The 24,334-nt window shown below is 35.6% G+C and overlaps 1 protein-coding gene across 6 annotated transcripts in view; it reads right to left on the minus strand.

The window, feature by feature from the left end:
- ATP2C1 (ATPase secretory pathway Ca2+ transporting 1) overlaps positions 1-24,334 on the minus strand; it is a 182,301-nt gene that overhangs the window by 36,727 nt on the left and 121,240 nt on the right. For all 6 annotated transcript variants that reach the window (XM_037009766.2, XM_037009767.2, XM_037009769.2 and 3 more), the window contains 9 exons: positions 17,890-18,045; positions 17,077-17,145; positions 16,105-16,180; positions 13,180-13,246; positions 8,810-8,934; positions 7,838-7,935; positions 5,872-5,967; positions 5,698-5,787; positions 3,759-3,863 (listed from right to left, as the gene is read on the minus strand). In XM_037009766.2, the coding sequence (XP_036865661.1) occupies positions 3,759-3,863; positions 5,698-5,787; positions 5,872-5,967; positions 7,838-7,935; positions 8,810-8,934; positions 13,180-13,246; positions 16,105-16,180; positions 17,077-17,145; positions 17,890-18,045 (882 nt within the window). The remainder of the gene's footprint in view (positions 1-3,758; positions 3,864-5,697; positions 5,788-5,871; positions 5,968-7,837; positions 7,936-8,809; positions 8,935-13,179; positions 13,247-16,104; positions 16,181-17,076; positions 17,146-17,889; positions 18,046-24,334) is intronic.

A 24,334-nucleotide genomic window follows, 5' to 3' on the forward strand; every position in this document is an offset into this window, starting at 1 on the left:
AACAGGGAAGAAAAAGAGAGCTCACATAAGCCCATAGCAATGGTTCAGGCTTTGTTAGCCACTGTTACATATATATAGGTGATCCCATTCCATTCTCCAACCACCTTCTAATTATGGCTATTACCTAAACTTTTACTCTTTATCCTAGTAAAGTAATACACAAAAGCTTACAACTAAAACCTGCAGTCCTGGTCCAAACCTTCTAGTTCCACTCCACAAGGGAAACCAATTTTAACTCTTCTGGCAGTTTTCTTAGAGTTTATCTCCATGTTTTAAAATACATTTATACTGCTACTTTTTCCCTTATCAGTTTTATACAATGTCCATTTTGACAGGTAACGGTGCAGCCATCCCCACTGCCTATTCCTCCTCTCCCCATCCATATAAAGCAAAATCTGGCAGTATTGTTTGTGTTGACTCCCACTGCTAAGTGAAGTGGGAGTCCTAACCAGAACAGTTCATGAAGACCCATTTTCTCTGCAGGCACATGGAAGGAAGGTATTTCCCTGCCTCCCCCTCCCACTTTGAAATCAGGTATCACTTGCTTTGACAAGTACTTACATCACTTCCACATGGAAATTTTAGGGACCAGTGCCTAATGTGTTAGGCATTGCCCCTGCCACAGCATTGCATGCTCACATGAGACACAGCCTGCCTGCATCCTGACTAACTAGTGAGCACATGTTAGGGGGTAGGGAGATAGCAGGAAGACACAATGCTGTTTCCATGGCCAACACAGATCAAATACATTTCTTCTCCTGTTCAAGTTTTATCTTTAATAAAATTAATAACTGTCTCTTATTTGCTTAATTTTCCTTATAATTACTGCCAATTATTCCCAGACTCTTCTGTGTAATATAAAGCCCTTCTCAATGATACTTTCCACATGACCATATGAGCAGATAAGCTATCATGCCCACATTATTGAAGGTTTCCCTCCCTGAGTCTTGTTCTCTTTCCTTTTCTAACTTAAGGTAGCTAATTTGTAGTCTGCTTCAGACTGGTACCCAGGCCCTTCCCTTCATCTCCCCCTGGGGCTTCTTTACTCCCTCCTGGTTAGAACTCACTGGGTTCTAAGTCCTCCTTTTCTTAGTTTATTCTCTTATCTTGAAGAATATACCCATCAGTATATTTCCAGGAAAAGATATGTAGGAAATACTCTTTGAGACTTTAAATGCCTGAAAACACCTCTATTCTGTCCTCACATTCAAGTTCAGCTGGAAATAAATTTCCTCTCAATTTGAAGGCTCTATTAACCTTCAAGCCTCCAGAGTCCAGTGTTGCATTGAAAAGTGTGCTGAGCAGCTGGCAGGGCAATTTTATTCTAGAAGCTGAAGTCATTCATCTGGGAAACTTTATGGTGTCTTTCGTCAGATCTTCCCGTTTTCTCTTCACCCTTCCTGTTACCACTAGTAGGTAGATGCTGGATCTCCTACAATTATTTTTCAATTTTCTTTATTTCATCCTTCATATCGTCCACCTCTGACTTTTTGGTTCTACTTTCTGATTAAATTCCATGACTTTATTTTAAAAACTTTCTACTTAAAGTATTTTTTTGTCATTTTTTATTATCTTTGAAAATTTTCTTCAGCATCCAGCATTACCTTTGTTTCTCTGAGATCCCTTTCTTTGTTGGTTTGGTCTGTGCCTTTCATACTGAAGACTTCTTCCAAATATCTAGCTATCTCTGACTAGCCATTTATATTCAAGACTAGAGCAATTAAAGGTCTAGAAGCTGCCTAGAAACTGGGAGAGCTTATCAACTGGTGGCCCTTGCTATAGGATGAGATGAAGCCCAGGAGAAATTCATGCCATGAACAAAGAGCTTGCTTCGGAATACTCTGTACTGCTGCAATCTCCCTGGGATCAGTCGGGTTCTCTAATTCTTCAGCCTTCTGACTCACAGAAAAAGGGGAGGGAGATGCCTGAGTGCAGGCATTCTAAGAAAGTAGAGTGTTGGCCTAGAGGCTTATTCTTTAGGGCAATTACTTACCCCTTGATCATTCTGTTTTCAGTCTTAAGCCTTAACTCTGTCCTCCACTCTTACCTCCAGGATGAGGTTTCCGACATTCTACAAGGGTAGAGAGGGCTAATGTCCAGCCTCAAGAATAAGAAAGGTAGGGTACTTGGCAGAGTTCCTGTGATTCCTTGCTGAGAATTTCAACCTGATCTCCTATTTTCATGGAGATTTATGCCTTAGTCCCCACCTTCAAAGATACCTATTGCCCTGAGTCATTCCCAGACTTCCTCTTTCTTAGTTACACCGTTTATTTGTTGGTTGTCATTTTGGCAGGTTCCAGGGACAGAATAAATATATATTGTCATATTCAAATGACAGTGTCCTACAGACAGTCTACTTGAGCCACTTGGGTTGTTTTTAAATTGGTGAGTTTGCCACATGGTGCCAGACTGACCTCTTCTCAATCCTGAGTCAGGTCAGTGGGTTTGAGTTTTGTCAGTTTTGTTGATTCATTTTACTTTGTAAGAGGAACCCTTTAGATCAGCAAATGAAAATAACCATCACACAAATCTTACCAAATTTATACCATTCTACTCCCAGTCCCCCACTCCCACAACCAAGAAGATTCAATATACAATTTCCAACATACAGTTTGGTGAAGTTAGTTCAAAATAGCCGAAGTCAAATCATTAAACTTTACATGGGCCACATTACCTTAAAGTACTGTGTGATGGTATATAAAATGTAAAGAAAAAGACTTCCCAAATAAACTGACATATATTCTTGCCATACAACTAGATGGTCAAGGTACATCACCTGGAAATCACTAATTCTAATGCAATTTTTGAAAGCTTCACATAACAGGGTTGAAAGTAACAGACATTTTATTTTTACAGTTTTGTTTACAATTGTCTCCCTTCCCAAGAATTTACAGAAATTCCTTTAAAGATTAAAGAGAAATCATTCTTCCCCTCATGAACACAGTTCCAAGAGGACTCTTAGTCACAAGCTCAGTATTGGCCAACTTGGCCTTTTTGAAAACCAGTACACTTTCAACTTTTAATGGTGAGGGGAAATCCTCTTGCTCATTCGCATCTAGAGATGTGATTGTTTTCAAAATGTTTGCTCACAGATGAAAACATATAACAAATTATTAATTCCTAACTAATTAGGAATTCCTAATTCCTAAATAAAAATAAACATACAAAATATATTTTTTAAGGGTAAAGTAAGTTTAAGCATCAAGCCAGTAATAGCAATGATGAGTGATAAACACTGTTGATCACTAAGGACTCTTATTTCACTAACTGTAAAACGTCTCAAGCACCCAGACAAGGCAGAAGCTTCAACAGCAGAGTGCACATCCTTCTGCCAGTTTGTAAGTTGGACAACAAACATGAATTAAACATATTTGATAACCCCTCTGCCACAAAATAATGTGGTTTTGTTTGTTCTGAAGACAAGACATTCCTTCAGTGCAAGAACAGACTGACAACAGACAGTCAAAGGGCCTGTAGCAGACTGTGAGCAAAAACAAAGCGGACTCTGAACGAACTTGATGTCACAGCCTACAAGAAACTGAGCCCAGGCTCCAGCTCTTTTAAGTTGTTTTTGCTCACACAGCAAAACTGGAAACATGAATCCAGAGACCAGGAGAACAGCAAGGGAGAAGTGTACTATGAATTGATGCACTTTAAAGCAATACGTCTTTGTTATGCTCAATGATGGTTTATAAAGGTAAATGGCAAATAATCATTTATGTTAAACAAGATATGTCATCTCAAAAATGGAAGGATACCTGCTGTGTTCGATGCACACACTTAACAGCCATCCACTTTTGCTCAGAGCTGAAAGGGTATTCTGCTTTTCTAATATAGTCCTGTTGAAGTCCATCGAGACCCATCTATATGGCACAAACAGAAAGTTAATTCTCACCAACATGTGACTGTTTTCTCCTTGAACAAAGAAAAAGGGTCACAACATGTAGCTAGGCCGGCTAGAGAAACCTAGGTTACTGTTTAAACACTGGTGATGACTAGTCTCTATGCGCTGTGTTTCCCTGGCTAACAGCACACATGCTCAACATGAAAGCCTGGGTGTGGAGACACGGTCCCAGGTGTTCTATCTGCAGTGTCTACACACCAAATCTTAAACACTGACTAAATTTACTCTCTGCTGGCACAAACTGTGGAAGGAAGTAGGACAAATAAATAAAGGTACCCAACCAATATTGGGCATATGTAATCAACAGGAGCTTCAGATTCCTCACTTCTTAAGATTCGAATCTATCTTGCCTACTGCCGCCACCCACCCTACAGTCCCTTACACAAGGTCACTTGATATTCTGACGATGACCTAGTTCATATAGCTGTTCTCCCTCCCAGTACCCTTTTCATTTTCCTCCAAACAAGTCAGAAAACATTTTTTAAATACTCAAAAAACTCAACTTACTGATTTCTATTGTCTACTGAAATGGTTCAGACTCTTCCTCTTGGCTTTCACAGGTCCCCGAGAAACCCACCACATAGCCTATCTGAGATCCTGCTGGCTCTACACTTCATTCAGGTTAATCAATTCATGAGCCACAATCCAGTCTATGCTATTTATTTCTCCATGCTTTTATTCGTGCTCTTTCCTGGGCTTACCTCCTATCTAAACCTTTCTTATCCATCAAAGCCCAGATTCCAAGTCTGGATTTGCATTGTTCTTATATGTGGCTCAATATTTGGGAGTTAACTGTCCATCTACTACTACCTTGGTCTGCCTTTTATTTGTTCAAAGCTTGTTGGTGTTAACTCCCTACCTAAAATATCAGGTCTCCACCCACATGAAGATGGTTTCACTTTCTTTATCTCTCAAAGACATAAAAGTTTAACTCAATAAGTACTTGTTAATACATTCAGCTTTTGAATATCTTTTTAAAAGCTATACTATGCTATTTTAGTTACAAGGGGAACAAATGGTAATGAAATGCAGCTTTCTGTTATGGAAATACACATTGTAAAAAAAAACAACTGTGTTTTATTAAACATGTTATTAAGAACCTACATTTCTATACTGGATACTCAATTCAAGCAACCTCATTTAGAGGCATTCTGTTTCACACCAGTCTGGAGGTTTTCTAAGACTGCTTGTAAAAGTAGGAGTTTTAGTTTTGTTATGGGAATAACAGATTGGACTTTGAGGTTTCTCATTTAATCAAATGTAAGACTTAGGAGAAGAGATCAACTGGGATAGATGACAGGGTCAGTACAGTACTAAGAGCAAGTATCCCATCTCCCCAACACAAATTTTAAGTATATAAAAGAGGAAAAGGGAAGACTGGGAAAAGAAAAGCTTATCTCAGAATGGCCTTAACATCTTTACATGGAAATACTAAAGAATTTGCTTTCACTCATGTGAAAGTTAGTATTTATCAGCAATTACACACATTTATGAAGGCTGCCATATAAAACTCTAAATATTATGGAAGATAGGAGCAATGTACATTTTTTCACAAGAAGAAATTCATCACTGGTCATCAGTTTGTACCTTGAATATAAGGAATCAACTTTATACGGAAAAAGCTCTGTGCTCTAGTATTTCCGGGAAGAATAAAACTGGTTCCCAAAAGCCAGTGAAATACTATGAGTTTTCTTCACTCTACACGTAAAAACCAGTAATACAGAAACTGATGGCCTCACGCTCTCTTGTGAGGATGATGCTCCTATGTCAAAGAAGAGATATCAGGCACATACCTTCATTGCAAGAGCAATTAAAGCTCCTTCTGTTGGCTTCCCCATTAGAGTGTTGTTTCTAATTACAGCATCGTTGCACACACAGCCCGCCTGAGAGAAAGACACATAAGCTATGAACCCATCACTATGTCCTAAGTCATGAAAAGTCTCTTTCTTAGAGAATCAAGTAGTCACCTCAACAATTCTGCTGACAGCCGGGCTGTAGAACCCATGGACAACATCACCATCAAGGACCACCTCCCCAAAAGGATTGTAGCCAACTCCAGTGACCTACGGGACACAAGGAGGGTCACATACCACCAGCAGAGTCACACTATTCATGAAAACCAAAACCTACGATGAGCATTTTATACATCATGACACTTTAGCACATATACCTAGAAAAGCATTTACATTTACCTAAAAGAACATCTGCTAGTTAAAGAAACATAGATTCAAATTTCCATAATAAACCTAGTTAGCTATACAATGAATTATATGAATTATAACAATGTACAACATATTGTAAAAATAATTAATGAAACTTAATATTATTGATATCTTATTTCTATTAATATACTATAAAAAAGAATAAACCATGAAAATCTCTATGCATAAGTGAACTTAAATTTATGCAATTCATTTATATAACTATAATTTGCTAAGAACTCAAACCTATTACTGTATCTAACATTCGTGACAAGCCTGTAACCTAAACAAAAGCAGAATTCTTCTTGTAAATAAACAGGCTCAGAGCCAGTAAATGATTGACCCTAGCATTTACAAACTACTTTCACACAACATATTACATGCCAATTTTAAGAATAAGAGGTAGAAACAAGCTGGATACTTACTCTGTATGGCTAGAACAAACCAAGTCAAGCACAAAGTTAAATTTCACAATAAAAATAAGACAGTTTATAGAATTAACAAAGGATTAATGCTTAATATGTAAAATTATGGGCTTTACACCAAAGGGGAAACATACCCAACCTTCTATACCTGGACTATGAGCACATGTAACCCCAGTGGCCCTCCTGAGTCACCAGAAAGGCACCTTAAACCACATAGCACTGGGTATCCTTATCCAAATCTAACACCCCAAGTATCAATGCTCTCATTTAAGGCCTGTGCAGAATGAATTAAATAAGCCTACTTACAACTGATGTTAAATAGCTAATGCTTACTTTGCTTGGTGAATTAGCAGCTGTAAATACATTTGAAATTATGGTACCCATCATAGTAATGTGAAAGAGCATCCCAGTCACAAATTCTGCCAAGACTAGGTAAGACTGGAACTTGCCCTCATCCAGCCTCAAATTAACCAGTGCATACCCACTGACATGCACTTAAGAGTTGGCCAATATATAATTTTTATAAATAAAGTAATCCATCCATTTATTCATTAAATGAGAATTTCATACTATGTGGCAGGCTCTTTGCTAGGCAACATGTGCTAGGGACTATTACAACTTATAACAGGAAGAGGGGCAGAAAATTTTACCTGGTCTAAGGACCAAGAGGTATAGAGTGCTGTGAAACATGAAACACAGGACCAGCTCTGGGTGGTCAGCAAAGCTTTTCCAAAGAAATGAGGTGGAAACTGACAAAAAGGGGAAGCAGCATTACATAGTCCTAAGTAGAGCAGCAAAGATCCCAGAGGAAGAGGAGTATTGTCACACCTGAAGAGCCATGAGCCCAGTGTAGTTGGTGCACAGAAAGCAAAGGGGAGCATGTGAGGCTGAAGGAAATAAGGGACAGTGTATGTAGGGCCTTGAGAAGGCCACACATCAGGATCCAGATCAGAACAGAAATCCAATGAAGCAGCTTAATTTCGGGAGTGACATGATCAAATTTGGTTTTAAAGATCCCTCAAGATGTATATAGAGCAACGGCATCAAGAGTTTGGTAATGAATGGATGTAGGGATGATTGAAGAGAGGTGTCAAGGAAGATTCAACATTTCTGGACTGTGCAACTGGCGCGTACAAGTGGCATGGGATCAAGACTTGGTAGAAAATCACACAGGAAGGAAAAGGCTCTACTGCTGGCTAACTTAGAGCCCTTCTCTGAGCCTAAGACACCGGGGCCATTAGGAACGTTCAAAGCTAGGTTTCCGAACAAAGGAACACTGTTGCTCAAAAAGAATCTATATAGAATACCTCAGCATGCAGACCATCTGAAGTAAATATGTGAGTAACAGTCATTTCATTCTTAGTCAGTGTTCCAGTTTTATCTGAACAAATCACATTACAGCAACCTAAAGAAGAAAACATTATATATCACCAAGAATCAAGGAGACATTCAAGTTCACAATGAGATCAAATCAGTCAGTCTGGAAGCCAGTCCTGCTTCTCTGAATTTTGTACAAAATCAAGCTCAAAACCTGATAATTGTAGATGGTTTTTTCTCAATGTGTTTACTTCATCATAAAGTAGTTTCTAAAATTAAAATACATACTGATAAATGTTGTTTTATTTATTTACAGTTGAATTTCTACAAAGCTACTCATTATTAGCTTTATATAATAATTTTATAATACACTTTCTAGAAAATTTTGAAGATACCTAAATATAAGCCCAGTTTTATCAGTCTATATTTTAAGATATTTTGCCCTCGCAATATTAAAATGCAAACTAGAAATTAAATTCAACATTTTTAAATTGCTAAATTAAAGTTTCACAGTATAAAGTTAGCACAATTTTCTTATCATACATGAAGTTATGTTATAGCAATCAATATATCTATTGCTTACTGTTCTTTTCAGCAAATTTAACTGATTTAGCTAAATCTAAATATAAAATAGATTTTAATATCTATTAACTTTATCAATTATCTTTCTTGAGATGTCAAAAAAATTCTATTAATTTTACTCAAGTTTGTTATATAGATTTTTTATATGATTTAAGTATCAGAACATTCCATGATGCAGTAAGACTTCTGTCAAAGTCCACTATCCTGAGTGATATGCACTTTTAATTATATCTTTTGGTTATTAAAAGATTATTCAATATTGCACAAGCCAAACACCATTAGGTACACCTCTAAGACAAAACTGTGAAACTCAAAGATGATTCAACATTGATGTAAACTAAACCCATCATTGTGTAAATATGCTCTTACCACAGACTTACCCAGAGTTTCAACAATAGGCAGTTTTTTCACAATGGCCCTTTTCTTCACCATTCTCGTAACACCAAGGGCTAGAGTAACTGTGACCACAATGGGGAGACCTTCAGGAATCGCTGCTACAGCCAAACTACAACCAACATATACACAGCATTGACATATGAATTAAACAGTACACCACAGCAATAATTTCAGTTGGCTTTACTTAAAAGAGGCTAATAAAAATGCAAAATTACTACTGTCAACACCCAAAAATGCCTTCAAAAAGAAGGGGAAATTGAATAACATTTAGTGGACATCTACTAGATGCCAGCTTAAGCATAGTGGGTTAAAGAACATCAATATAGGTTCTGACATCAGACTGCATAGAATTTAAACTAGCTTCACTATCTTTACCTATGTGACCCCAAATTATTACTTCACCTGTGTAGTTTAGTTTCCTCATCTATAAAACTACTGTTATATGCCACAACATGAATGAACCTTGTAATTATTATAAGTGAAAGAAGCCAGACCCCAAAGGACACATACTGTATGACTGCATTTATAGAAAATGTCAATGGGCAAATCCATAGAAACAGAAGGCAGTTTAGTGGCTGCCAAGGGCTCAGGAGGAGAAAGACTGGGAAGTGACTGTTTTAGGGGTGATGACAAAGCTCTGACACCGTTAGTGGTGATGGCTGTACAACATTATGAATGTAATTAACTCCGCTCAATCGCGTATTTTAAAAGGCAATTTTACAGTATGTGTATTTTAGTACAATAAAAAATTAATTGCTTCAGAACAGATTAAATCTCTGGAGTTTTTGTCCCTTTCCAAGTATTAGCTCTTAACTCTGCTACACATAAGGATATATGCATTCTTGTTCTTCATTCTCACACTGTTCCTGCATCCCAAGTTCTGTTACTTACTATTCTGCATGATCTAACTTGGTATCATCAGTATCCTGTTCTATAGCCATAACTAACTTTTTCATGCTTTGTTTACAGGTTGATTATAAAAGCTGAAAGCCAGTGAATAACATTCACAAACCATTAACTGAACAGTCTTTACTGAAGTCAGAAAACAGGTGCTACTATTAATACTTCTTTTCTCTTTTGAACTATTCTAAGTTAAAATAGAATCCTCTTTTCTTATGCTTCCATTAACCCTCAATTTAACAGGAAAAATAGGCCAGATCATTTACAATGTAGATCCAATGGACCTTTTCATTCTTTTATATATAAGTCATTTTATAAGTAATTTGCAGAGGAATAAGTGGATTGTGAAAAATTTTATTAGAAATTTTCATCTGAATTTTAACCCCAAACTATGTCCCTAGATTTGAAAGTATATATATCTGAAATGGGCAACATACTTTGGATACAACTAACTGCTTATCAGCTGCCCTGAATGAACTTGGAACATATTTACCTTGTAAAGTGATTCCAAACTCAAAAAACATTTCTAACAGGCTATAGGCTTATAAATTCTAGTCCCCCTTTCTGCATTTGTTTCTTCAGAATGCAGTTTAATAAATGCTTATGATTCATGACTTTGTTGAAAACAGGACAGTTATCTTAACATAATTGCAAAACATTTTCATTTTTAGAGTTACAAACACCAATTACAGTGGCAAATTAATTTTTCTTTTTGTGTCATCTATTTTCTTTTATTCATCTTTATATTCATACCAGCCTTCAGCATTTCTATACTTATAAATGGTATGAAGCAGATGTGGGTAAACAAGTATCATAAAAGGCTAAAGAATACCACCATGTATCTTTTAGCAAAAGGGGTGGTCCAGATCCTTGGCTGGAAAAGACTGCATGACTTCCTTGCTGTAGAATGCCTAACTGGGAGAGAATACCTGTCCTTCCATATCTGTCCTTAGAAATACACTGCTCCCTAATTAGCTCAGGAGTTTGGGGAAATTGAGAGTATCACCACCCAAGGACTCGCGGTGCTGAGGGTTCTCTTCCATGTTCAACTTCACCCTCACCATTAGAGCCTACAGTGGTGGTTCTTTATCTCTCTGCATTCATCTTCTGGTTTGTTTAATTGTGAAAATTCTGTCAATTATTCTCTGTCACTGAGATAGAAAATGAAAAATTCTGAATTCTCAAGTTTTGTTTAATGAATTAAAAAAAAGACTATAAATGTTGTGTCTCCAGACCTCTTTTATATCTTCTTAAATGATGATGCAATATTTTGGGCAACATAATAAGAAAATAAAAGGATAATACAATAGTGATGACTGACTTTATTATTACATCAGCCTTACAAGCAATCCCACCATGCTAGTTTTCTTATTGTTTTACTCATTTTTGCCATAATTGGAAATAACTGTTAGGTCAATGAAATAGCTATATGTTTCAAGACATAGTTCAACTAAGGTCAGCATGATTCCATAATGTATCTTAGATATGTAAGACTACAATGCATCCATACTGAAAAATAGAATGGATTTTATTTTATTAAAATATTTTTAAATGTTTTATTCTTTGGAAGACTTTAAAGTATAAACAGAAGTCATGATGTATCAATCTTCATAAACAGAACTGCTCAAAAGAAACTCAAACTAAAAACTGACAGATGATATGTCAATGGTTATGAAATATATGAAATATATTCTCCATTTTAAAATGATTTCATATTTAACCCAGGGCTTTTTAATACAGATTTAAACCAAGAGTTTCAAATTGTACTTTTGTCCCTCTGAGGAATAATATACTCCTTCACCGTATCACAAATATCTTTAAAGTTCTTACTCATATCCTACCTATTCCTTGTAATCCATTGATTTTTCTTCTTTTATCCACTGATGTTCTTACACTTGAATTACCATTTGCTAGACCTACTACAGAGCTGCCATCCAGGATTCCTTCTCCTTAGATGCCTACGTTGAGTTCCACTCCTTACACACATCACCATCTTCCTTTTACTCCTTTTGCTGGAATTCATTTTCTCATCACTTGCTTTTTGTTTGTAATTAATTGGATGGATGCTTTGGCTAGGCCTAAATTTACTGACTTGAAATCATTTCGCTCATACTCTGATAGTACTGCCCCACTGTCTTTCAGTGTAATCCAGTGTTGTAGTGGATGATGGGTTAATAAAATCCTTTCTCCTCTGTAGTTAAGTCCCCAACTCTGTCTCCCTATTGACTGATATGGGCAGGATGTCAACTATGTTGCTGGGCAACATTGCTGGTGACAAACGATCTGCTGACTGATAAACTGTCTATGGACTGGAAGAACGTACTTATCTTACAGCTTTGGGTTTCCTAAGTGTAGGTGACTCTACTAACTGCACATTTCTTGCAGGCACCCTGGAGAGTTATGTTTCCAGGGATGCTGGTTCCTATGGAACACGAGACATTTTAAGCCCTGGCAGCGCCCACACTCACACAGTCCTCTCACGTTCTTGTTCCCAGGAGGAACTGCTGTACAGACTGCAGCAAGGACTCTTGGGAGAGGGATGCCTGAAGCTGCCCTGCCGTGTTCAGGGCACAGGGACCAGATATAACCCATCAAACCTTGGGAACTGAGATGTCTGTGAGCTAAGAAGGCCCCACAGTGAGACCTGAAGCTGTTAATGAGATGTCTGGTACCAGTCTAATTCCCCTTCCTTTGTAGATGACCCGACTTATTAAACAAGCATGTATCTAGGTTGGAGTATTTTTCATCCTGCTTGGCATCTGTAGAATCCTTTCAAACTACAAAAATTTCACATCTTGTTTCAGATTGAGAAAATACTAATGTATCACTTCATATATAATTTCTTACTTGTTTTTGAAACTCCTATTAGTTAGATGTGTTATTTATTGAGTTATTCTCCCAGTTTGATTACATTTTGTTTTGGACTTTTTGCTCCATTTTGGAGGGAGACCTCTTCAACAACATAAATAGCCCTTAAATTAAATTTTCTATGTCAGCAATCATAATCTTAATTTCCAAAATCTTTTTTATTCTGTGACCCTTTTCTACAATAATCTGTCCATCTATCATGAGTATAGTTTCTTCACAAATCTCTGAAAATACAAAATTCTGTGTTTATTTTTTTCTTCTAGTTCTTGTATTTTTCATTTTCCTCTGTAGCCGACTATTCGATTTCAATATTGTGATCTTTCTCTTTCATGTTTTCAATTTGGCAATCCTTAATTATCTATTTATATATTAAAATGTAATGCTGGGTTGATAATATAAGACATCTAGTATAGGTTTTCAGTTTCCTAGAGTTTACATCAATATATAAATTCTGAACTATTTAAATAAAGATATTACATTCTAAAGTGTTCATACAACACTTCTGTAAGGGAACACTAGCTATACCTATCAAAGAAATAACTCAGGCAATAGACACTTTACTTTACAAACAAATATCAGAACTTACCTTACACTAATGGTAAACATTTCCAGGATATCTTTTCCTAGTAACCAGCCAACCAACATGATGATACCTGGAAAGAATCAAATAGCTATTTTCCCTTTTTCTATAAAATCACCTAGGCACAGGAGGGATAAATAATAAGCTGAGGACAGCCAAAAAGTCCCTTGATATACAAGATAAAGTATATCAGATAATGATTGTAAGATTTTATAAAAACTCACGAAGCCGGGGAGACTGAAGTTAATGCTGCCTAAAGTTAATGCCGTATATGTGCGCGCGCACGCGCACACACACACATTTTACCTTTTCTTGCCATTGCTACCACCTGTCCCTTAAAGCAGTAACATATGAGAGTTACCAATATAAGAAGGCATTACCAGTATTTTTGTACAATGGGAAAAAATAAGACATATAGATCTTCTATTTTCTTACTATCAGCTTTGTAAAAATAAACCCTGGAATTTTACTTTTCATAATTCAATATCCAGACATTACACATTAAGTTTGTACTGTAAACAAAGGAATACTTAGGACTTGACTAAAAGAGTGAAGTCACTTACTCAATACATATAAAACTGCATGAGCATTTAAAAATTACTACTTTTATGGCATTTAAAAATAAAATCAACATAAATCAGAAAACTGACTCCACACTCTCTGTTTAACCTTTGTATTTGAAAAGAATGGGAAAAGGGATGCACCACTGGTTTTGTGAGGAAAAGCACAGTATTACCAGTTTCAATAAAGTAAAGCAACTTTGAGATTATATTCTAGATAAATATGTACATTGAAAACAATCTTTTCATCTTTCTCTTAACTACAAAATAATGATCCAGATCGTGACCCTGTAAGATCATATCCCAAACTGTTATCTGACTAAAGAAATTACGTCCAGTGAGATATACCAAGGATCAGCAAACTACAATCTATAGGCTTCCTGCATGTTTCTGTAGTCTATTCACACAGCCACACCCATGTTTGTGGATTGTCTATGCTTGCTTTCATGCTGCCAGCAGAGTGGAGTATTTTCAATAGAGACCATATGGGTCAAAGCATAAAGTATTATTAGCTGGTGCTTTACCAAAAAGTCTGCTGACCCCTAATTTTGATCTTGACCTATCCTAACCCATATACTATCCTAACAAAAAAACTTATGTCAATACACAATATTAAAACCAGGTAATTATAAACTTGAAAGGATCTTTATCTAAATTTGAGATGGTTTCATAGTGTATTGTTAATATAAACTGGGAAGACTTAATTGACTAAATGCCCTTCAATTTATCAAATTCACTATAAATTCCAGAAAATAATTAGCAATAATCAAATGACGGGACCTAGCAGAATACACACAGCAGTTAAACAAGAGGAATGAAATACCTTCTACCTTCTGATGAAGATAAATGAAGCAATAAATCAGTATTTAACAAATTATTTCACTGAAACTGCATAAAAGAAATATTCCTTTAAAACGCATTACTGATTTTAAAACATTAAGGTAGCAAGAATAAAATAACATCATTGAAGAATTAGAGAAAAGGAGAGGAGCCTCCAAAATTAAAGCAAGTGTTTAAATGATAAAGATGTCATTTCAACTCTGAATAAAGATAGCAGTGACATAACTGGGACAATTCACTTTTGAGTAAAAAGACTAACTCTACTGTAAGCCTTGTACTAAAATAAATTCTAAATAAAATAGTAAAATTAATTCTCAAAAATAAAAACTGAAGTAGTAGAGTGATATTTAAATGAATATACTTATATAAACAAAAATTTTCCCCATATAGGGTTGGGAGAGCCATTATGAACAGAAAAAAAGACAAAAACCTTAACTGCAGAGATTGGCAACAGAAAGGTATTACCAGAATCTCAGAGCACTAGGCTGTTTTAATTACACACATTACCCTTCTCCCTGCCAGATTTATTATATATCCCCGAAAGGCAATTTAAAAATTGGGACCAAAAATACTTGGAACTTCAACAAAAGGAATAATATACCAATTTTACAAAGAGCTGTTTACTAATCAAACCACAAGAAAAGAAGGGACAGAAGAAATAGATTTTGGCAGGTCATAAAATAAAAAGGACCAACATACATACAACAGAGTGTTCAAGTTTCTCTAAGAATGAATTGTGAAATAAAATAATGAGTCTTTAATTCACTGGCTAATGACAACAAAGGTGGCAAGGCTACTGGAAGAAATGCAGTTTTATCTTGCTGAGAAGGGTATTATTTGGCAATATGAAATAAGTGTTTATTAAAAAATTTTTCAATCACATGGATATTCTTTGACACAGTTTTACTTTCAAGAATTTATCCTAAGGAAATGAGAGGTATTTACAATAAGATACCTGCACTGAAGAATCATCATTTACATAACTTAAAACACAAAAAACCTATAAAATGTCTAAGAGAAGCCTGATATATATAGCAAAAAAATAAACATATTTACATGTATTGTAATATATGTTTTATATATATATATATGAGTATATATATATCACACACAGTTATGTGAAAAATACATATATATGTGATATTTTCCCCACAACAATGGAATACTATACAACCAGTAAATTTGTTTTAGGTAAGCATCTATTGCATGAATAGACATTTATAACAATACATGAAGAAAGAAAAGTAATTCATAAACTAGTACTATCACATTTTGTTGAAGACTAGAATGACAATTACTAAAATGTTTACAGAAATACTCTTTGGTTATAGGAATTATAGTGAGTTCTATTTTATTTTCATAGAAAAGGACAATGACTGGGGGTTAGTTTTATAATTCAAAAAAAGTAGTAGTAGTAAATTAAAAATGTAACTAAATGAAAAAACAAATTTATGTATGTATGTGCCTAAACTTCCCCTTTTCTCTAAAAAAGTTTAAATATTTGATATATATATACTCACTCTTCTCTTACCTATTATACCAAAGGAGTAAAAGGAAAGTTGTTTTCCTAAGAGGTCCATGCTCTTCTGCAGAGGGGTTTTTGGTGCCTTGACAAATTGGAGAAGAGTGTCACCACAAGTAGCTAAATGTAGATCCCTGACATACCCATGACATACCCTTAACGTACATGTTACCCCTTCACTGAGAACTAAGGCTGAGACTTTCAAAAGCCTATTTATTTAAAAAGGTCTGTGCTCCCTATCCCACTGTTTGAAGGAAATATATTCTCTCTATCAGCCTCTCTAGGACTTTGTTACAACCAGCTACTCATCAATTTTCCAATCTTTCTTCTTTCTATATCCACAAACATGCTTGTAACCCAAGTAATTTTATCCTGTTGGCTCCCTGATCTGCTGACAACCTTCTCTAGGAGTTCCATCACTGCCAAGCTTCTTGGAATGGTTTCACACACATTGTATCACACATACTGGGGGAAATTCAAGTAATTTGGGGATAATATGACATTTGTAGAATACAACTTTTTTATGTATACCAAAGTATGAGAACTAAATCAAATTCCTTAAACAGGAGTATCTTCCAGGGTATTTTACTCTGCAATCCATGCCCCCCCAACCCCACTCCTTACTAGGGAGTTATTTAAAATTGGGGATTTTGATAGAAGACATGTTCTGAGATACAAATATACCAATTAGTAATCTTAAACATTTATATGATGAAGCTAATTTCTAAAAAGAGTAAGGCCTACATATAAGTGGCTATAAACCTTTTCTCCCATAAACAATGAATAAATACCAAGATATTTTAGAATATTGACAGTGTCAATTCAAGCTCTTCCAGTTATGTCTTTAACAAAAACAAATGAATGATATTCTAAATATTACTTTCTATAGTACATAAGAGTCTACCAATATGTTCTTTACCTCTACTTAGAATAGGAATTTCAGATTTGAAATGAATACATCTTAACAAACTAAGTACTCACTTCTTCTGCTTGCATCATTTTAAAAACCTCCCCAAATTCAGAATTTTCTCCTGTTCCAATGACAACACCCTGAAGAGAAAAACAGGAAAATAGATTTACATGCAGAAGAAGCATCTCTCAAAAACAGAAGCCCTTCATCCCCTTTCTCCAAAGCCTGCCCATAGTCAAGACGTCCGACACACAAGGTTCCTTTAGCAAACTTACTTTTCAATGTTACTTTAATATTTATGTCTTATGATAAAAACACTGAAAACAAACATTAAACTTACTATACTGACTTAATTCTGAGGCCCACTTTTTGTCTCTCTTTGTATCTCTGAAATTTGAATGTCTTACATTCAACAGAGACATTCAATGTAGTTTCTTTTTCCCCACACACATGCTATTGAATGATGCCTTTTATATTTGTGGAATATTAGACTCCAGGAAACAAAATATTTGAAACCAATCATTAGGCAAATGATATGTAGTCAAAATAGTATAGTCAATATCATATCAACTAAATTAAAATTTTACTTAACAAGTAATGAACATATCCATGTGTCACTGTTTCTGTCTAAAAAAAAAAAGAACAGGTACTGAGGTACTAATGTAGGTAACTACATTATCTAGTACATGGCAGAACTACATACATATTAAACCTCAGGAGCATAGCTTCATAGTTTCACAAATAACCTGCCAAGCATCAGGCTCAATTCTGTCCTTTCTTTGTCAGATATTTTTAAAAGATCCATGTAAAATTAGCAAAACAGAATTGAGAAAATGATTGAAAACAAATGAACTGCTATTTTCAAGAAAAGAAACAACAATTACCTTTGCTTTGCCACATCTGACCAGTGTCCCCATGAAGGCAATGTTACTTCTCGAGGCAAGGTCTCCATTAGTCGCGGCCAGCTGAGGGGCTGTCACCTTTGAACAAGGTGCAGTCTCTCCCGTTAAGCTCGACTCATCAATGGAAAGGTCCACAGCCTTGGGGAACAGACAGCATGTTTCTACGTTCAAGTCTGAAGACTCTCTGTGCTACATTTAACATCTGAAAAGTGTAACCATTACTTCTTCCTCAATTATCCGCTTTCTATTAATCACCCAAGCCTTTCATCACATCCATTACTCTAAGACAGAAGACCACAACCAGTACAACTGTATTTTAAAAGGAAGTTAAGTCAACAAAACCCAACATGCAAAATACAATGCTGAATCATGAGACAAGATTAGCCCAAATTTCCAGATACAACTAGAGAAAAGGAGATACCAGCTATGACTTAATCTTAACCTAGAGAAAACTCTACTCTTGTAATTAAATAGTATTTTCTAATTTTGCCACATCTTCAAGTTCTGAAAATGTGTTCGGCAGATTAAAACCAACTGTAACAGAAAGGGAAGTGTGAATGAATGATGTAAAAGGTTCTGAAAAAGAAAGCATTTCATCATTTTGGGCTCAACATTCAAAAACTTCTACTTGTTATATATATACAACTGTATTTATCCCAAATGTACATTAGTAAGAATCAAGAATGTATACATATATTTCCATGCACATCATGAGTATCATCATCTCCAACTCGGCAGCAGGTTCAATTCTGTTTCATTCCTAACAGTAGTCACTTACTCAAACATGCAAAAAAAACCCTTAATTTTGTATGTGGAGAACACTACAGATGTGACCTGGTTTTGCTTCTGAAAGTATGGCCCACAGAACAATAGTTCCAAGGATGTTAACAGGCATTGTGTATAATGTGACACATACCAAAAAGAGGCATGCCATTTTTAGCACAATAGCAATCAAACTTACCTAGTGTACAAACTGATACAGAAGAGAAAGAGGCTTTAGACCCTTATCTTTCAGTTTATAATTATAAATTTGTAGAACTTAAAGTATCAAGAATACATTATAGATAAAATTTGTCTAAATAATACAATGTAGCAAACTGCATAGATCTCAACTGTCTGTTGAACAAGGATATTTCCTAATTACAAGTTATTTTCTCTTAATGGTGACTATAAGAGATTCCGCAGGAAGTAGTTTTGAGGGAGTGAGGAGAAAGAGGTCATTTCTAAGGGTGGTATTTGATAAACTAGGCAAGCCTACTACAGTTTAACAAAGTGGCAATTCCTCTGAGAAAAAAGATATTAGAGCCACTTATCCATTGTATTCCTGAGAAAGATAAGAAAATAAAAAGAAATCAAAGCATCAGCCAGCTCCATGCCTTCCAGCCAAAAGTTTGAACATTAAACCTTCAGAAAGGCTATTAATGTACAGGGAAGGTGATTATTTCACTTTCTCTTCATTCTTCCTCAAGCTCTCTGGTGGAGGTGTAAGACATAACATAGTTCCGAAGTCAAAATATAAGAATCAAGGTACATACATAATCCACAAACTGAATATTTAGCGCACCTATATAACAAAAACTGTTGAAAAAGATTCACAGAATTATTGCTACAGAATATTAGGCAGAAAGAAGGTAAATGCCAAAGTCCCAAGGGTTTTCTAAAAAGCAGAAAGTGGATGCTTTAAAAAATTACAGTTAATATGGAACAACTGGCAACTACAAATAAGTTCTTAAACTAAGAAGTTTGGTATACTGTATTCTGCTATGTTAGTTTCCTCTTCAATCCAGAATCAAAAGCAAATCAGAAATGTAATTCTTTCCCCATAAAAGAATCATCCAAAATATTCATCTGCAGCTGTCTGATCACGATAAAATTTCTTACTTCTCTCAAAAATCAAGATTCCTCTTACTGTTTATTCAAATGAAGGCAAAGATAATTAAAAACTCTTCATAAGCACCAGCTTATTAAAAATCAAAGCCCACCCAAGTGTTATAAATTATTTAAAAGGCTACATGAAATGGATATTATCCCATGGTAAATGCTTAAATGCATTGTTAACTTTCTGACTTAAGTGCATAGATTCAACTTGATCAACTTGCCAATAATATAAAGGCCAGCAGCATTCAGTTAACAATGATTTCTACTATAACTCACCAAGCCTGTTAAAAAACTCAAATTTCAGGAAGAACTTTTGCCATGGGCCTTTCCTACCAATGTGAAATAAGAATCTCAAATCATCAAATCAAAGATGCTAAGTCTCACCTCCAACCGACCCATATCGTTTCTTTAAATTCTAGTGACTTATTGAGAAAAAATAAGTTTTCTCTTCAGCATTCTAAACATGAATAGCATTCCTCAGTTCCCACTGCTTTTAATCACAGAACTATAAAAATCAGATAACAAAATACTAAGCAGAGTTAAAGCTTACACAATCTAACAGAACCAACACTCTCAGGGCTGTATGTACAGAGTGGTTACTGAGCTGTATAGTGATAATACTATTACAGAAATATATATCCTTTCCAAAGTGAGACACAAGTAATTACATCAGTTTTTAGTAAATAGGAATGTTTCCACAATATACCTTACACCTTCTCCAACATTCTACTCAATTTCTTTCAACAGCTAATTTGAATCTCCACTTCCTAAGATGTTTATAAATAGCTCTTTTTTAATAAGTCTATAGCTTTATAAGTATGTAAACTTATTCATTCAGAAACTTTAAAAGCAAGTTTTAGTGGTAAATCACAGTAAGGGGGAGCAACATACTATAAATCAAATTTATCTACCAAGAAATACATTGAAATCAATATAAAAACTTATAACTCAGGAATAGTATCTCAGAAAATAGTGGAATAGGGCACTCAAAGAATTGATCCCTCCACTAAAACAATCCTAAGCTGGCAAAAACCGACAGAATTAACTATAGAATCAAAAAGTTAGAGCAAACAAGGGAGTGCTTAGGGAAGAAAGAGACGCCTGAATGCTGGTAAGAGAGCATTGCAGCATTCGCCTGTCTACCATCCCCATTCCCCAGAGAAGCAACACTGGCTGTGGGAAGGAAACTTACTGGTGTTCAGGTGGCTAACATGGATCTTGTTCATAAAATACTGTAGTTGTGTGTTTTAACCTGTCAGCAGTTCCCTGAGGGACTGGTGCAGAGGCTACCCTTTCTTTATTTCATACCCCCATCTAAACCCAGCTAGAGTGGCTTCCCAGGTATCTCAAGATTAAAGACATATACTTGCAGGCAAGGGACAGAGAACTGGGCAAGCAGCAGGTACATCCAAAAGATCGGGAAGGAAGGCATTGAGGCAGAAGTTTCTTCTGTGAATAAAGGTTTGGAGGGCTACCGTATACACAAGGAAGACAGAATGAAAAATGCATGACCAAGACCAGGTACATGATCAAAAAAGACCTGAGAGGGCAGGGTCCGGGGCTGCACCCATGTGCATCTATGGGTTTGGCACAAATAAGAAGTGAAGGTGAAGGCAGAGTTGCAGGCAGCTTAGCTCAGTGTTAAAGAAGTGCCCCAGCTCAGGCAAGCTACAAAGATTAAGAGAGTACCTTTTTGTTTTTTAACCTTTTGGCTCCAGACAGATCAGGCTGACTCCTGAGATAATGGAACAGAAACTTCAATAACCACAAACAACAAGGAACACAGTCTTTGTAAAAGTAATTTAGAAAAGTCACAAAACAAACTGGACCACTGCAGCCCTCAACAATCAAAACAACAAACTATGTTTTTGTAAAAGGAGGATCTGATGTACAGCTACAACATCGTAATATTCAAAAAACTGTTTGCAACAGAAAACTACAAAGAACACAAAGAACAGGAAAGTATGGCCCATTTACAGGAAAAATTAAATTGAGAGAAGCCATACCTGAGGAAAGGCCGGATATTGGACTTAACTAGATTTTAAATCAACTGCCTTAAATATGCTCAAAGAACTAAAAAAAATCTTGGTCAAAGAACTCAATGATATCAGGAATGCAAAAAATGAAAAAAAAGAGACTGTCAATAAAGAAAAATAAATTATGAAAAGGAAATAAGTCTTCATGCTGAAAGGTACAATAACTGAAAAGGAAAGTTCACTAGAGGTTCAAAAGCAGAATTCCAGTAGCAGTCACTACTTGAATAAATACCAATGCCAGCATTATTTTCAGTTTGTAACTCCTCTATTTTTTTCCATCTGATTTACAAGACAAACATATAAAATATTTACAAATCTATGTTAATGGGTACACAATGTATGAAGATGTTACGTGTGATAACAACATGAAGGTGGTAGAAAACTGTACTGCATAGGAGCAGTTTTTGCTTATTTAAGTAATGCTGGTATCAATTCAAACTGCATTGCTATACATGTAAATGTTAACTATAATCCCCACTGTTACCACTAAGAAAAAAAGTAAAAAACACACAGAAAAAGGAAGTGAGGAGTAATTAAAGTATACTTTTTAAAACATCAAACATAAAAAAGGAGAGATTGTGAGAATTGAGAAACGTAAAAAATGTTAACACATATAGAAAATAAATAGCAAAATAACAGAAGAAAGTCCTTCTCTAACAGTAATCATTTTATCACTTTAAATGCAAATGGTTTAAATTGTGTGGTATATCCATACAATACTATTTGGCAATAAAAACAATGAAGAACTGATACATACTACATGGATGAGTCTTGAAAACATGTTAATTGAAAGAAGGCAGACACAAATGTCTACTTAGTGTATAATTCCATTATAGGAAATGTCCAGAACAGGCACAAGTATACAGACAGAGCATGCAGATTAGCGGTGGCCATACTCTGCAGCAGAGTGAGAGAGGACAGTGATTGCTGAAGTTTTTCTTCTGGGGAGTGATGAGAATGTTCTTCTACAAACAAGACTGGTGATGGCTGTACAACTCTGGATATACCAAAACCACTGAATGGTACATTTTAAGTGTGTGAATTGTTTGGAATGCAAATTATATCTCAATGAAGTTTTTTTTGTTATCTTTTTATATGTGGTGAATGGACCAGCACTTCTGACATGGGCTAAGCACTAGTCAGAAATGCAGAATCTCTGCCCCACTCCAGTCCTGCCAAAACAGGACCCATATTTTTCTATGGTCAGCATGTGTTGCTCTGTAGTAACTCTACATCACACTGAGAAAACTGAGGCTTAAAAATAGTAAGTGGCTTCCCTAAATTCACAGTCAGTTCGTTTCTTCGAATCAGAACTGTTTGTTCACAAGTTGGCATCGCCTAGTAGAAAAGGCATAAAGCTGTCTTTTTCACTGAAGTCTGGCACAGTTTTCTACACATGGTACTCAAATATTTACCAAATGGCTTACAAGACTTCATAATACAGACTATTTTCTGAAGAAGGGAAATTATATTTTGCCTAAATTAGCTTCATTATCAAAGTATATAAATTTAAAATATCACTACATGCTTGTATTCTGAAAAATGTTTGAGAAGATTCTTTTTGAAAAAGCATAGGAAACCAAATCAGACTCTGAGTTTTGTCAGAATACCAAGTTTTTCACTGAGTAAGTGGAAATGGATTTTGTAACTCAAGATGTCAGAATGCTCTGACAAAGTCTGTCCATTAGCTCCACTAACGGAGTTACCCAACTCAGAGGAAGCTGTTTACTAATAGTTCGTACCAAGTGTGTAAGAATATTAAGCCTTACCAAAAGGGATGTAATAGCTAAGTGAGGCTGCAGACCATCTCTGATTTCTTTAGTTGGTAGGCAGCCAAAGTATATCTGTGCTTGTTTAATCACACTCATCATTTTTGGTTTTTACCTGCCCTGGGAAGTAAGAACAGGAAGGATACCAAAATCTAATGAGCCAAAAGCTATCCTATAAGCAAGTACATGGACTCACTTGTGAGGTGAAAAGACCAACTGGCTTGTTTTAATCCGGACTTCTGAACTTGACAGCAGACGCTGGCTCCTAGTGAAGATAATCTTTCTTCCTAGATTTCAGTGGTCTGGAAATCTAGTACCATAAAAATGGCTAGTTCTTGGCTCTCAGCCAGGTAAGTGGAACTTCTCTAGAAGCTAGATACATTTAGAAAATCATCATTATCAAAAATTGAATTAAAAAAAAGACAATTGTACCAAGAGACCTTGAAGACAGTTTCAAAGAATGCTATGGGCTAACAACCTTAAGCACATCTGCCGCTGAAGTGTCAGTGGAACAAATCATTCAGAACAAGTGAAAGAAAATATTGCTACTTTTCTGGCAATATTCTGGGATTGGAAAGTTATAGCTGAGAGAGGTAAAGTATTTTCAACAGACAAAAGAAACCCTCTTTTCCTCTGATTCTTATAAAAAATTCTTTGTTCAAATATTGATAGAGACTTTATCTGGAACAATATGGAACATATGCCATGTTTCCAAAAAGGCAAAATGTACTGTTATGCAGGCAC

The sequence above is a fragment of the Manis javanica genome, chromosome 15, assembly GCF_040802235.1.
Source record: "Manis javanica isolate MJ-LG chromosome 15, MJ_LKY, whole genome shotgun sequence".
NCBI classification, from domain to species: Eukaryota; Metazoa; Chordata; class Mammalia; order Pholidota; family Manidae; genus Manis; species Manis javanica.